The sequence below is a fragment of the Odontesthes bonariensis genome, chromosome 24 (genome assembly GCF_027942865.1).
Source record: "Odontesthes bonariensis isolate fOdoBon6 chromosome 24, fOdoBon6.hap1, whole genome shotgun sequence".
Classification (NCBI taxonomy): domain Eukaryota; kingdom Metazoa; phylum Chordata; class Actinopteri; order Atheriniformes; family Atherinopsidae; genus Odontesthes; species Odontesthes bonariensis.
The window spans coordinates 20,301,230-20,316,448 of NC_134529.1; the positions used below are offsets into that span (position 1 = coordinate 20,301,230).

At 45.1% G+C, this 15,219-nt stretch overlaps 1 protein-coding gene across 4 annotated transcripts in view; it reads left to right on the forward strand.

Moving 5' to 3' along the window:
• Positions 1–15,219, forward strand: part of runx2b (RUNX family transcription factor 2b) — a 42,324-nt gene that overhangs the window by 10,391 nt on the left and 16,714 nt on the right. For 3 of the 4 annotated variants that reach the window (XM_075458957.1, XM_075458959.1, XM_075458960.1), the window contains exons 3-5: positions 8,494–8,750; positions 10,012–10,168; positions 12,077–12,181. In XM_075458957.1, coding sequence (XP_075315072.1) covers positions 8,494–8,750; positions 10,012–10,168; positions 12,077–12,181 — 519 coding nt within the window. Of the gene's footprint in view, positions 1–6,982; positions 7,269–8,493; positions 8,751–10,011; positions 10,169–12,076; positions 12,182–15,219 lie in introns of those variants that run through there. The other variant, XM_075458958.1, reaches the window with a different exon arrangement.

A 15,219-nucleotide genomic window follows, 5' to 3' on the forward strand; every position in this document is an offset into this window, starting at 1 on the left:
AAGGTGGTTTTTCCACGTTCAACCCATATTTTTCCAAAGATTACTGGATTTGATTTTATCTCAAGACATCTCAGGCTGTTGGCAGCGAAAGTGAGCTCCATCCGCTCGTCTTTTCTCTCCACACCCCGACCTTGTTGTGAGTCACTTTTGACCAGTGGCCTAATGGGCTCAGTGTAATTACAGGCTACGGTTTGAGGCAAATGCCAATCTCTGAGAGAGCTGCGTCAGGACTGACACTCTCAACTTAACTCATTCAGCTCACTGAGGGTCAGACGCAACATCCAAGACCTCTCGAAATGGTCACAAGCCAAGTCTCCCTGGGGCCACTCTGCCATGTGAATGGTTTGGAATTCAAACCAGTATGTACGGCTCCAGGTTGCAGAGTTCAGCCTCAGTGTTTTGGATTTGCTCCGAGCTGGACTGTGTTCAGGAAGAGATTGGGGAAAAAGAGAAGGAGAGCAAATACTCCGAAGTTGAGTGCTGGTGCTCGTCGCACGCCCAGTACGGTGGCTGCTAGTTCACTTTTTCTGTTTATCTGATTGGCTGCTGTCACAATACTGGACATATTCACTTGACTTGACGACAGTTTTGATGTTGATTACCCCCCAGAAATGAAGCAGAAAAGCAGCACCAGGGCTTCTTTTTTATTTATTTTTTTTAGACTTTTCTGCATGGGCCATTCATGATACCCAAGCTGTGATCTTAGCCAAACAAAACAGATGGTAAATTTAATACAAATTTTAAACGCTCCAAGCTAAAAATGTATATGGGGCATTTCCAGACGTGGGTTTACTCCTTCTACGGTTAAATGTTTATGTCTGTGTGCAATTGAGCATCCATGACAGACTCTTTACCTCCCCTTCCCATCAGGCCCTTTTTTTCCACCTTCCTACATTAATTTGGACCCAATGCACTTATGCATTCCTCCATCTTAGCTCCACACATATACATACGTACATACACATCCTTTCTGCCTGTCTCCTTCCTTTTCCTCCTCTTTCGTTCTAGCTGCCGCCCGTCCAAACTGCAGTGTTGGAAATGACCAAATGACAGCCGATAGCCCCCCTGCGAATGCAAGTCTGGGCTACTGCTTGTCTGCCTTCTTGCCATGCAGCCACTCTATCGGCCTCTCCTGTGCGTCCTTACCTCACATAAATCATCCCCAGTCATACTACACGGACAGGGACAACAGAAAGGAATACTCCTCTGTGAATCTGGTATTGGTTTTACCTCGCATAATGAACACGGGCCTAAACGGTCTTGGATACATGAGAACAGCATGTCTTGCAGATGTACTATAAATATTTTGATACTAGCCGGCTAGTTTGCAGAGAGGAAGTAGACCAGTGAAATACACAGAGGAAGGGGAAAGTGTAAAGTGGAATGTTGGCCTAGCCCTAGTGTCTGTATTGTCTTTAGCACCTACAGAGGGTCTCGGTCCAAGAAAAACGCTCTTTACAGGGTTCCTGTTCCCAGCCGTGGTCCGGTACCACTGCTGGATATGCTGCGTTTCCTTCTAGCCAGTCCTTCAAACTGGTCTCCGAGGAGTGGTGCTCGTTGTTTGATTAATGGCACGATCAGATGTGATTGAGTGACAGATGTTTTTAAGGGGAAACCAGCACAGCTTTAAGGACACTCTGGGATTGAGTCAAGGAAAGGGTGCAGCAGGGGAGGTTTTGATGGGTGGAACGGTTGAATTGAAGTGAAGGACTAATAAGAGAAAGGCTAATGATGCAAAAGCTGCATAGAGACGGATGGCCAAATGTGCTCGGTTGCAGCTATGTAAACACAAACTGCAAAATACATACAAGTGCATGCAAAAGTGGAAAAACTGAACTCCCTCCTCTTTGGCGTGTTTCTGGCCACAACCCTAGGCACTGTCACCCTACCCCTTGAAAGAGCCACGCGCACACACACACACACACACACACACACACACACACTCAAAGGAAAACCCACATAAACACACTTCCACATGCACAGTGACAGCAGGTGGTGCGTGACACGTCAACATCTGAAGGTTCACTGGCAGACGCAGGGAGAGTTCTCAGCTCAGTTGCTCAGATCTATCATTGGGACTTTTTAATGGCAGCCTTCATCACATATTACTGCTTTATTTTCTCCTCTCCATCTTCCAGCCCGCAGAAGTTCCTTTTTTGTTCCTATTTTTAAGTACAAGTGATCTCAATTAGGGACCTCCATGAAGGCAGTAGGCGGCAGACAGTCAGAGCAATAAGAGCAGAGAGGAAATTGTCTTTTATACCCCTCCTCTCGTCCTCCCTCTCCACCCTCCTGCCACAAGCAGCGAGCTGCCGCCCCCTCCATGTCTCCATCTCTTTCCATGCTGCTCTCTCCGTCCTCTGAAAGAGAGTGAAATATCAGGCAGACTCTTTCCGCATTTCTTGCTGAAAGACACATGCGCTAAACCCCGAAGGGCACAGCCGCGGCAACCATCTCAAAGTCTAATGCAGCTCCGTGAACAAAGAAGCGCACACCGCAGAACGTGCCGTCCTCATCCCGACAGTTCACCGTGATGTCACGGGCTCGGTCACAAACAGTCATTAAGGGCTTAGCTGTGATCTGGGATCAGTGCGTGGATATGAGTCGTTGTGTCGATGAGGTCATGAGGAGTAAAGTTTCTGCCCGTCATCCTCTTTGGTTGGTTCACTAACCGGCGAGCTAGTTTTGCGGCCTCGTGTTTGTTCTCCTGGTTGATTTGCCGGGTGGACTGGTTCTTTGGCTGGTTTGCTGCCGACCCCGGTGGGCTCCCTGATTGGTTTGCTGGCAGGCCGTTCGGCTGGTGGCCTGCCAAACATGGAAACATCCCGTTAGAGCTACAAACGCATGGGCCTTGTCACCAGGCTCCTCTAGAAAGCTATAATTAAGTGTCTTGAAAAATGCACAACTGTGAAATGGAGCCCTAATCCCGTGTCTTTAGTGAGGATACTTTTCCTGCAGTATATGCTGATGTAAAGGAGAAGGAGCAAGGATGGGTGGTGCTAAGAGACAGTAAGGTTTGCTGCGCAAAAGTCTTGAGCCACCCCTCAATTCTTTATATTTTCCTTCCAAGCAGCCAGACTTTCTTGTACCCTTTAAAGTGGTCTTGACCAAATGTTCTCCAGGCTTTATGAAAGTCTTTCAAAGACTTTCTTTATGGACACTGGCTGTTTTTTTTCACTCATTTTCAGTCCAGTCCTTGTACCTGACCATTTTCAGAGGAATGAGTTTTTGTTTGTTAGGCCACCTAACACTGACCTACTAAAATCACTGAAGCATAAAAAAAAGCCCCTAACTCAAGGGATGAATCGGTGCTGTGTTTACATATAACGATCAACTTAGCAAAGGGCCCATTTAAACTTTGTTTTGTTGTTCCCATTTCTTGAGTTGCAGCAACAACAAAAAACGCAAAGTGAAAACGATGGCTTAAAGAATTAGGAAAAAAAATCCGTCAAAGACCTGACACAGGAGCCGAGAAATGCATCTGGCCCTTCAGCTAACTATCTACTGTTCACTGAAGCCTCATCAGAAGTGATCTCTGTGAAAGAGTGGCTGTCAAGAAGACGTTCTTAAGGAAGGGAAACAGGGAGAAAAGGCTGAGGTATGAGAAATGACACAAGAAGTGGACTGAAAATCAGTGGCAACAGGTCTGATGGAGAGATGAATCCTCCCCAGAGCCCGGACCTCAACATTATTGAAGCAGTGTGGGATCATCTTGATAGAGAACGGAACAAAAGGCAGCCCACATCCAAAGAAGAGCTTTGGGATGTCCTTCAAGAAGCCTAGAGAACTGTTCCTGAATACTATTTAAAGAAATGACAAGAAAGCTCGTCTAAAAGGGTTCAGGCTGTGCTGAGGAATAAAGGTCCTCAAACCAAATACTGACTTACAAGCTTCTTAGAATTGTCCAAACTCAGTTTTTTCCTTCTATACTGTATTTCCATTTAGGTTCCTGGATATTTAAATAAATGAGGGATGGCTGAAGACTTTTGCACACCACTTAAGCTTATCAGTGCTGTAAAGATTAAAATGCATGATGTGTCCTCCTTGAAATGCTGCATCGTCACTGAGGTGTGTGTGCGAGGTTATCTGTCCTCACGAGGTGTTTCGAGCGAAGATGCACGGGACTCCTAAGAGAGACGTAAAGCCCACAAACGCACAGAGAAAGGTTTTGCGCTGTTCGTTTGCTACCAACATTACGAACGGCGGGTGTGAGCACATATTAGCCGTTCACACTGTCTTTGTCATTCCAAGTGGGAAAGAGAACAGAGGCTTTTATTAGCCACTTGGTATCTCGACAGGGAAACTAGTCATAAAGTGTGTCAGCTGAGTTTGATTCTTTTTTTTTTTTTAAAGCAAATAATTGAAAGTGAGCAGCAGAAATACAATATTACCATAAATCACAGAACGCACATCCTGCTCAATGTGGTACAGTGCGGTTCTTCGCTGTTCCTACTGTGCAGTGACTCCAAGCCAGTGTAACACAGTAGATGAATAATACCAGAGCTGAGAGAGACGATCCAGCTGTGCTGCAGGCGAGCTGCAGACCCACTGCATAGCTGCACAGCTTTGAGCTAGATTCATTACTACAGCATATTAGATCTGTTAATACTGAGCAGGATCAGTCAAAAATCCCAACAGCCCAACGTTCCAGCACTCACATTTAATCAGAAGTTAATTTTTAGCCGGGATAAATCTGCCACAGCGAAGCAGAGGAGCCGTATTTTCGATTAAGCGGCGTGTTCTGGCACATGAACGACCTCTCCGCTGTCTCCCTCACATCTCCGGGACATCAAACGTTGGATTTTGAACTTGAACAGGGTTCGGCCCAGTACCTCTGAATGACAGAGAGCCAGACAGCGAGGCCTCGCTGCGTATCCTGTACAACAGGGAGCTGGAAGACAGATGCTGCTGGATGTGCAGCGGAGAAGCAAAGCGGAGTCAGATGGGACAAACACTCTTTGATGAGCGGAGGTTGTCAGGGTTTAAGTCACGACTAGGTTTGGGTGGAGGGGAGGTTGGGGCCCGGGGTTGGACTGGGAAAATATGCAGCCTCTGCAGCAAATGTAAATTTAAGGCTGATTAGTTTGCCTTAAAAAGCTGGGGAATCTATTTAACATACTCATTGACAGGTCTTTTACTCATAAACCCCACAAATAAACAGTTCCCCAATTAGATTCCAGCTCAAATTTGAGTCACAATTAAAAAAATAAAAAAAAAGTAATAAAGCTGATTGAGCTGAGAACATAAAATTGACTGAATGGCTGATGTTAATTCATCCCGAACGTTTCCCTAAATTAAATTCCACGACTAAATTTGGGATGTTTTCCACATCGCTCCACGCGCATTCGAGGATATCACCCGAGCTGAAACTTTACTCTGTTGGAATAACTGCCTCCACGGTTCCTGCAAGGCCATGTTTATCGCTATTACAGATTTAATTACTACTATTCACATTTATCCATCCATGAATTGTTAGTTGATCTTCCAGAATGTTGGACAATGTGAACCATATTTCTGCTGTTTGGGCACACGGGGGGGAAGTGTAACTCAATCACTCTTTTTTATTCCCTCCACCCCATCCATATGACGAGGTGCCAGATGCGTGTCAGTGCTCTCAGACTTTAAATTTATGTATATACATTTATATATATATATATATATATATATATATCCCTCCTATATCCTACACTTACACACATGGTAACAGACACAGATGCGTGTGCGCACACATACACTTTATGAAACACAAGAAGTTATTTCAAGCGCTCAGGCTGTAGTACTGCGGTCAACCTCTTTATTTATTTATTTATTTTTGTCTCAAAAACAAAAAAATCTTTTTAGTCATGATAGCATAAAAACAAGCTACAAAAGCCCCGACAGGATCCAAATAACCTGGCAGCTGTGCCTCCCAGTAGTCCAGGCCTGGACTATCAAAGCTCTTTGTCTTAAAGAGTCGGTGCAATAAAAGCCGCTTTGGGAGCAGCGGAAAAAGGGAACACATGTGATGTGGCACTCCAAAAAAAGTCCCATTTGGAGTCTGATGGGTAATCAGGGCTGAGGGTGGGGTGGGTGATGAGAGCTGGCAAAGATGTGGAGCCTCACAGAGGGTGGATGATGCCCTCTACAGTAGATGCGAGAGGGGCAGGAGAAGTGGAGGCATCCACACAGAATTTTCAAGCAATGAAAATTCCACATTTATTTATTTTTTACTCATTTGTTTTTTGTTTTGTTTTTGTTTTTGCCCTTATAGCATGATGGAAATGCACGGGTGTACGGGTGTCATTTGAGCTTCTTTTATTTTCTAATTACACCACAATTCATTATCCTTTTGATGAAAACATTTGTTTGTGTCTTTGAAGGCCATGCTTACAACAAAATGCACAATTTCAAGTTGGTGATTTTTACAATGAAAAGGAAAGAAAGGAAAAGTATAAACAGCAGTTGTGAAAATAAAGAATTCATAGTGCATCATTATCAACAGCAAAATTCTCTGAAAATATCAGAATTAAAAGCACTTTTACTGCATAAAAATGGCCCCGATATTGGATTGTTATTATAGATTTAACATTATCAGAGAAGATGAGTTTGAACTATTTTAAAAAAAAAATACATTTTGTGTTGAATAATTCACAAGAATTGATTATATTTTGTAAGATTCGTGTTTTATATATAAATGTGCAGCCACAGAAACTAAAATAAATCCAGGTGTTAGACAGATGTAGAGATGCAGTCTGTTTCCGAATAAAGACTTGAAAACAATGTGCTTATGAAAATGTACACAAGCGAGTCGTTTGTGCGTAATTTACATGTTGCAGAAGTCACTCGGGGCCTCGTTTTTTTTTGTTTGTTTTTTTTTCTACCCGGTGCTTGTGCGCTTTGTAGTTTCATTTTCCCCGAAGCGGATTTAACAAATCGCACGAGGCGTAATAAACACCCGGGGAAGTTTGGTTGAACATCACCGACTTTGGGGGCCGAACGGGTGGGTGAGCACAGCGGAATACCTGTACACCTGCGCAACAGCTCTCCCCTGCGACCGAGTGAAACTCTATTCCTGCGCCTCTCGGGCAACCTGACTCACGTCTCTCCGGTGACTCACTCGCGCCTCGCCGGGTTTCCTTCTCTTGAAGGCTCCTGCGCGAGCCGCACTTTTGTCAGGACGCAGCGGTGGCACGACGCGGTCGGATGGACCGAGGCGATTCGCTGACTGGAAATGACCGCGACCGGAGTTAAGGAGCGCTCGGACGCCTCGGGGAAGCGGTGACATGTCGGTACGTAGCTCACGGCAGGCTGAGCGTAAACTCCTTAAAAAAGGCGCGACACCGAACCAAGAACTCGGTGTTTAATTCATTTATTTTATTAATGTATGGAGTTTACAATGAGAGCTGTCCGGGCAGTCTATATAGGCGTGATAGATTATGGCGGAGGGAATGGATCTGACTCCAGACACCACGTGTTGGAGTCGCATCAGCGCAATAATTGCCCGGCGCTCGCGCTATATAAACCACAAAAAGCCTGAGCACGGGAAACCCCGGCCTCCAAACACTAACCACATTTACGGCTACAAAACGGGATCCGTTTTTCCGCCTCCTTCATCTCACCGGCGATGATTTTTTCTTTCTTTCATTTTTTTTTTGTATCCTTCCTCGCTCCATCAAGCTTTTCTAACCCTGTAACCTACACAAAAACCTGCGGCTCGGCCGGAAGACTTTCAGAGAGATATGTAGAATTTGCAGCCGTCGCGGGATTATAAATAGCCCTGTTAAGCATTGTCAAGGCTTAATCCTTTGACTTTGAAAACTTTTTTGTGTGTGTGTGCGTCCGTGTGCGTGTGTACGTCTCTCTGTGTGTGTGTGTGTGCGTGTGTGTGTGTGTGTACATAGCCTGCGGGTTTTCAGAGTGCCTTTCAGTTTGGCACAAAGACTTCAATGACGCACCTGGAGCTGCGCTTTGACTTTTCACTAAAGGAAGACAGACAAAAACTTTTTCGACCATCTGGGTCGACCGTTCCTTTTAAGACCTGCCTTTTTTCTTTTTCTTTTTTTTCTTTTTTGTAATTGTATAGCCTATTACGAGCTTGGACATTTATTTGATGTTATTTATATCCACACATGAGCGAGTACGCCTGCGTTATGGCACATGGACTCTTCCCCCCGACGGGTTTGAAAAAAGAGCTTGACATTTAAAACATCATCGCGTTTTTCGAGGGGTTGTTTTTCTTGCCGCAGAAGCGTGTTTTGTGTCGATTTGACGGCGCCCAGTAAAGTTTTGGAGCGGAGAGCGGTTTCGAAACGCTGCGTGCGCTCGCCGAGTCCCATTTTCCGTTGGCAGGCGCGCTGAGGTGCAGCGAGCGGCGGCGAGCGCTCCGAGTTTCTCCGCGACCGTGTGTGTGAGAGGAAAGAAAGACAAAAACAGACAGAAAAGAGAGGACCTGGAGAGCCTTTGCTGCCTTTCTTTTTCTGATAATCCACGGTGTTGTGATGCGAATTCCCGTAGATCCAAGCGCCAGCCGGAGGTTCAGTCCGCCGTCCAGCAGCCTCCAGCCGGTCCCAGGGAAGATGAACGATGTGAGCTCTCCAACCGGACAGCCGGACGCAGCGGTGCCAAGATTGCGCCCCCACGAGAACCGAAGCATGGCCGAGATCATCGCCGACCACCCGGCCGAGCTGGTCCGGACCGACAGCCCCAATTTTCTCTGCTCGGTCCTGCCTTCCCACTGGCGGTGCAACAAGACGCTGCCTGTCGCCTTTAAGGTGAGTCCAAACCGAGTGATGTGACGCTAATTTACAGCGAGGAGAAACGACAGCGGAGCTGTGATGTTTACTTTTAGAAAAGCTTTTTCTTTTTTGACACTGACTCCTCTCTCTCTTTCTTTCTTTCTTTCTTTCTTTCTTTCTTTCTTTCTTTCTTTCTTTCTTTCTTTCTTTCTTTCTATTCTTCTGCCACTTGGACTTTTAAAGTCTTTAGAATGTTGCTACGAATTTCCCTAATTAATATCCACTTGCATGATGCAGATGTTAAAATAATTTGGCGATCCGAGTCCCAAAAATTCATCTCGAAAAGAAAATGGATCAGAAGAATTTGCTCACATGAATTATAACCATATTTAAAAAGGGTGAAAATGTAAAAGAAGGGAAGGATTTACATATCGTACTCTTTCAATGTTTTATTTAATCCCAGTAAATATAGTGACCAAACTGATGGCAAAACTGAGTCTTAAAATAACAGATAAAAAAAAAATTAAATTGTAACAGTCTCTTAGATATTTTAATAATCACTGTCATGATTATTCTTAACAACATTCAGCTTCACTGAGGTGCTAATGAGCTGAAAATGCTCTGAAAAAAATCAACTTTTAAATGCACCGAACGATATTTATGCTTTTTGATATTTGGGGCCTGTGTTGGTGCTTTTGAAGCCTTCTTTGCTCCCATGACATCTCACAGGAAAGGTCCCATTAATTACTTGACAGATATTATTTAAAGGACTTCAAAGACGCTCCAGAGTGGAGATTTGAAGCCGTAGCTCTGGCTTCGAATCAAGACTGACACTTTCTAAAATATAAGTGTTATTTAAGCGCTCTCATTGCGTCGGCCCTGTAATTATTGCAACTCCGCAGGCCCACTCATCCTCTTTCATCTGCATCCAAGAGTCTAAATGATAACACAAGGCCTGTGTGCTTGTCTTTGAAAGACCGAACTCGGGATGGTTCACATAATGACATTTATCCTGATGTCAAATTGGTTAAGGAGAGTAAAAATTAGATCCATTTATCAACATAATTTGAAGGAGGAGGCGTGATGTAAACGAGGAGTGTGGGTGAAAAATCGTCACGCAGCTTTTCGAAAGGAAGATTTCCTGCTTTTTTTTTTTTTTTTTTCCCACAAGCACAGAGGAAGATTGTTGACAAAAGATGATAATTATCTCCTTTTCAGCAACAGGTTGACAAAGACAGCATTTGCCCGTCAAAAGTGCATCCAGTCTGGAACATCTGCGCTTTGTTTCCCCCGACAGGTGGTTGCCCTGGGGGACATACCTGACGGTACGGTTGTCACCGTGATGGCGGGCAACGACGAGAACTACTCCGCCGAGCTGCGCAACGCCTCGGGCGTGATGAAGAATCAAGTGGCACGTTTCAATGATCTCCGCTTTGTGGGGCGCAGTGGCAGAGGTGAGGCCTTAAGCTCTCCATTCACCGCCTGCAACTCCGGAGGAGCGATTAGGTTCAGTGGTGTGGATTAGTGGCCACATTCCCAAAGTGGCAACCACATAATGATCTCTAACTCCAGGGCTAAATCCCACCACCCATCTCCTCGAGTCTGAGAGGCGAATCATGTTGCTTCCCTTCTCTTGGCCTTAAAAAACGACTCCCTCCTAGTTTTTTTTTCTCCCTTCAATCCAAATGAGGAAAAAAAAAAAGTTTCTTATTCCTACTTTTTCCTGCTTGCGTTGCCCTTTAAGTGTAAGAAACAAAGCGTTGGAGACCAAAAGATATTGACCTTCTAATTTAAAAAACTCTCCCAAACTTCTCTTCACCTGACATGACCCAGCACAGTTCAGACTCACAAACATTTTGGGCGGGTGCTGCAGCCCCGCGGCGGATCACTCACATATCATCAGGTTGTCAGGATGAGACCAACCTCCGTGCAGTCAAATGGCATTCCTTGAATGTTTGGCATCACCAAGCGGCACTTTGTATCTCTCATTCTCTCAGCGGTTGCATCTAAATCATCTTATTTACAGTCTGAGAGTTGGCACGGACAGCTATTTTATTAAAGACTTTGATTACGTACAAGTGTCATAAAAAGTGGTCACTTAAAGTAAGTCGCTGTTAGCGGCTCCACTAGTGACGTTTCCTCTTTGTTTCCTTCCCTGCTGCAGCTGTCAAATAGTAAGGAAACAGAGGATGTTGGGCGAGATGATGGGTGAGGAAATATAGAGAGGAGAGAGAGGGGGGGGGGGGGGGGGTATAGTGGCTGGACCTGTTGCCATAGAAACCCTGCGTGCGTCCCTTTTGCTGTGACACCGAATCTAGTAACAGGAAGTGACACAGGAGCCAGGGTAGATCAGACTACGAGGTGTCTGAAATGAATACCCTGCAGTGACAGATAAGTACAAGCCAAGCGAACTGATAGCATGTCAGATAGCTAAAAGTCCTGCACAGAAAGGAGGAGAGAGCCAACGGAGATGGAAGGGGGTGTGGTAGTTATGGGGCGGAAAAGGGTGCTACTGTATGGTGATAGCGAGGATGCACGAGTTATATACACAAATCCTTAGATTCCACCGATAGGTGCAGGCTTATCTTTACAATAATCACAAATTAGATCCAAGGGAATAGATGATGGCAGGGAAACAAGATCGTGACGCACACGGCGTCCCACTTTATCACAGATCACCGGCTCTGCTTCACCCTCATGCACCTAAATCCAGGTATGTGGGACACCTGTTGCAGCTATCTCCCTGACTCATCTTATCAACTTCCCTGAAAAGCATGTTTACAGTACGTTTCATTGTACGGGGGAAGAGGGGAGGATAGCTGAGAGTATATGGACAGCTGCTCAGATGAGTCGCTGCAGCCGCCCCCCACCCTCCCCTTCCCGTTTCCCGCGCGGTAGCCATTGGTTGCGTGATGCGTCTGCATACCTCAGACGTTAGTGTAGCTGCTGACTTGGCTGTTGCAATCTGATTCACAGCATTCCTCATGCATGCACATAGGAATATACGCGCTTGCACAGACAAGCACTCAACCCCGAGGCAGCAACTGCTGGGGATTATCGAGAAAGGAAGTGACTATTAAAATGCCTCTCGCCCACTCACACAGCATTAGAAATTCTGGATAATGAGATACTGGCTCCTGCAGTCAGTCTTCCATTTAGACTCTGCCAAAGGAACTAAAGAGATCCTCTCAAAACATCCAATGTTGTTTGTTGGTAATCCTCTTTAAGTTGAATTTTCCTAGTTTTTATTGGCTGATATACGATCACAGCCACACTTGTGACTTGGGGATGGTTCGGAGATGAATACTGCTCATTGTCTCCACAGATGGCATGTCATTTGATGTTGTTTGATGTCACCACAGGCAAGAGCTTCACGCTGACAATCACAGTATTCACCAACCCACCACAAGTGGCCACTTACCACCGAGCTATAAAGGTCACCGTGGACGGACCGCGTGAGCCCAGGAGTGAGTACCAATGCATGCAGTTTGCTTACACACTCACACACACCAAACAGCAGCTCTTGCTTTAACTTTTCTAGTATTTCTAGAATTTTATATTGCACTTTGAAAATGTTGGGGTGTCACAAGAGAGAGGATGGAGAAAGAAAAGGAAAGATATCTGGAGATAAGCAGCGGAGGCAAAAATATTCCACCTTTTAGGCCTTAAGTGGTGTAAAACTCCAAAAACTCTGAATACTGCATTTCCCATAATGCTACTCCATAGATTAATCTCATGGAGAATCAGCTTTAGTTGCTCAAAATATTGAAGATGGAAGGTATGCGCCCACATCACTGTTCTTTGCAGAAACACCCCCTGAGTGGAAAATCATTCAACATGGCTGCCGCGGCTCGAGGTGGGATTGGGAGTAAAACAAGGGAATATCGGCTAAATTGAAGGCTGATGGTCTCGACGGGGAGTTTTGTAACTTACTAAAGTATCTGTGGACCACGGCCAGATTATTAGGTTTTTCTGATATTTACATTTATGTCATTTCAGCGAAGGAAAAGTTCCTAAAACAAAGCCTTAAGGCATATTAATCTCTGGATGTCTGGTTGTACTTCAGAGCGGGATTTGTCAGCGAAATGTAGGGGAGGAATACTCCAATTGGCACGGATAGGTTCGTGCTCGTAGTTTAATATGCTAGGCAGCCAGTTTCAATTAATTTTTTAAATTAACTGAGTTTATGAACCCTGGAATCATGATTACAAGGGCAAGTTGGGAGTATGACTTATTCATCCATCAAATGTCAACAATAAATCTAATTTGAACATATTAGGAGTCGACTTTAATCCTTAATTCAGTTGCTGTACGTATTTCAGAATGCATCCATAAATGGTACTTATTGGTTGTCATTACAAGCTAATGGCTTGCACTCATCCACTTTGCAGACCAAAAAGAGCTTTGCAGTTACACAAGCTAAAAATGGGAAACGCTGAATAGCCTGTCGGAGGTTTGTCAAAAAATTGCACAATGAGAATTTTTCGTACACGACACAAATTGTTCACTAAGAATCCATGTTTCCAAGCCTGGATTACAGTTGACATTATGAATTGCAGCAATCCCTTTGGCTGTTATCGCTTTACCTTTTAGAAGTGTGTAAAAAAGACAACAGTCTCTTCTTGTGGGATGTGTTGGTACAGTCAATGTCACAACAGCTCTTCGCCCTGTTTTACCAACATGCTTTTTGTGCTTTCGAGCCAGTCACGTAGACCCCAGTCATTGAGCCAGCTTTCTTTTTGCCACTCAGTGGGTGGAACAGTACACTCACATGTCTGATGACATCACGCGCATTCCCCCTATGCTTTTCAGAGCTGTTGACATGCAAAATCAATGGACTGGCCCTTTAACTAAGCTGTGGGTGTGGCTTACTGTTGAGCCAGCCAATGGCAGCAGCCGCTCGGCCTAAAAAACGATGACAGGCTGCAAAAAACAAGGAAATAAACAAAGTTTTGAGGGCAATGCAGGAGAAAGAGGAGAAATAAATGTGAGACAAAGTATTTCTGAGAGGGTACACTGGGTAGCAGAGTGCTAGCATCAGCTTCTTTTAATGGGCCATATAAAAACAACTGAGGGAAGAAAAAAAAAACTTTACTATAGCTATCAGTGCCAACTGGTCTGGCACACAGCTGTTTCCACAATCCTCCTCCCTATTCATAAAAAAACATATTCTCATCTCAAGGCGTCTCAATGAACAATATCACATCACAAACAATCCACCCACCCGCCTGCCCAGTCACATATGGCACCAGGACACACAGAGACACAGAGGAGCCGGGAGACAGTAGGATTATTACCACCATCACTCTGGGTTGTAGGAAACCTGCCTTTGGCGCCAAGAAACGCCTCACACACTCGACACTCAGCACTCACAGACATGCGCCCCGAAACAAAGGCATATGCTTGTCCTCAAGCGCACATGTACTCACAATCACGCCCACTTTTCCCCACCACCCGCTCTCACTCTCCAGCCATCTTGTTTGATCAAAAGCATTTCCTGTGCATCTGCTGTCCCCCGTCAGATGACTTTCAAACAAGTCTAGTTACTTGGTGGCGAGCAGATGGGAGCCGGAACTGAATTTGTTTGGAAAAGCTCAGTTTGGTCTCAACAAAGTTTCAGCTCGGAGAGAAGTGAGTCACTGAAGTGGAGAAATGAGTTTCTACCTTCTACCAGGTGAAGGGATTCTGGCACAGGAGGGACTGTTCGTTGTTTTTCCTTCTATTTGCACAATTTGTGGTTGCGGGAAAAGCTTTAAAGTAAAAGTCAGCACGTTCTAACCTCAGTCTCAGGACAGTTATTTAAGCAATAATGACTATGTCATCATACATAACCCCTGAACTTCTTTCCTTTGCTGCTAAGTGGTCAGAATTACAGTGGTGGTATAATTTACTGAGGAACTACAGCCAGAACACGTCTCCCTCTCAGGGGTCATTAAGACGAGGTCGAAGGGTGGCAAAACACACATGTGCCCTCTCCACTTGGGGCCCCCCCGCCCCTTCCTCCAACTTTTTAGCACAGACCCCGAGAGCTGAGAGCACCGGCTGTCTCTAGAACTGTGATTCTATCTGTGAACGCTTCACTGAGACATGGGGGGGGCTTTGTCGGCCATTACAGCTCTTATATCGGGTTAAACGGGTGCATAATTAGGCGGCCTGCGGCCTGCACCAGATAGGCCACGTTCAGCTGTCTGAAAGCTGACATACACTATGTGGCACTCTTGGTTTCGACATGGAAACAGTGACTGGAATGATGAAAATAAAGCGTAGAAGTGCCTCTCTTGGTTATATGTTAATACTTCTCTGTGGTAATAATTCGCCTTCTTGTGAGTGGCTCTTTCCGGAAGGACATTTTGTGTCACAGTGTGTTTCATGAGCCTTATGGTTGCCATATGAATCCTCCTGACGGATGTGATCCCCCCCCCTCCGTGGTCCCCCATCTAATATCTGAGGAAGAATAAAGCAGGACCACCCATAAAATGAATCCGGTTTGTATCTCTGAGCTATA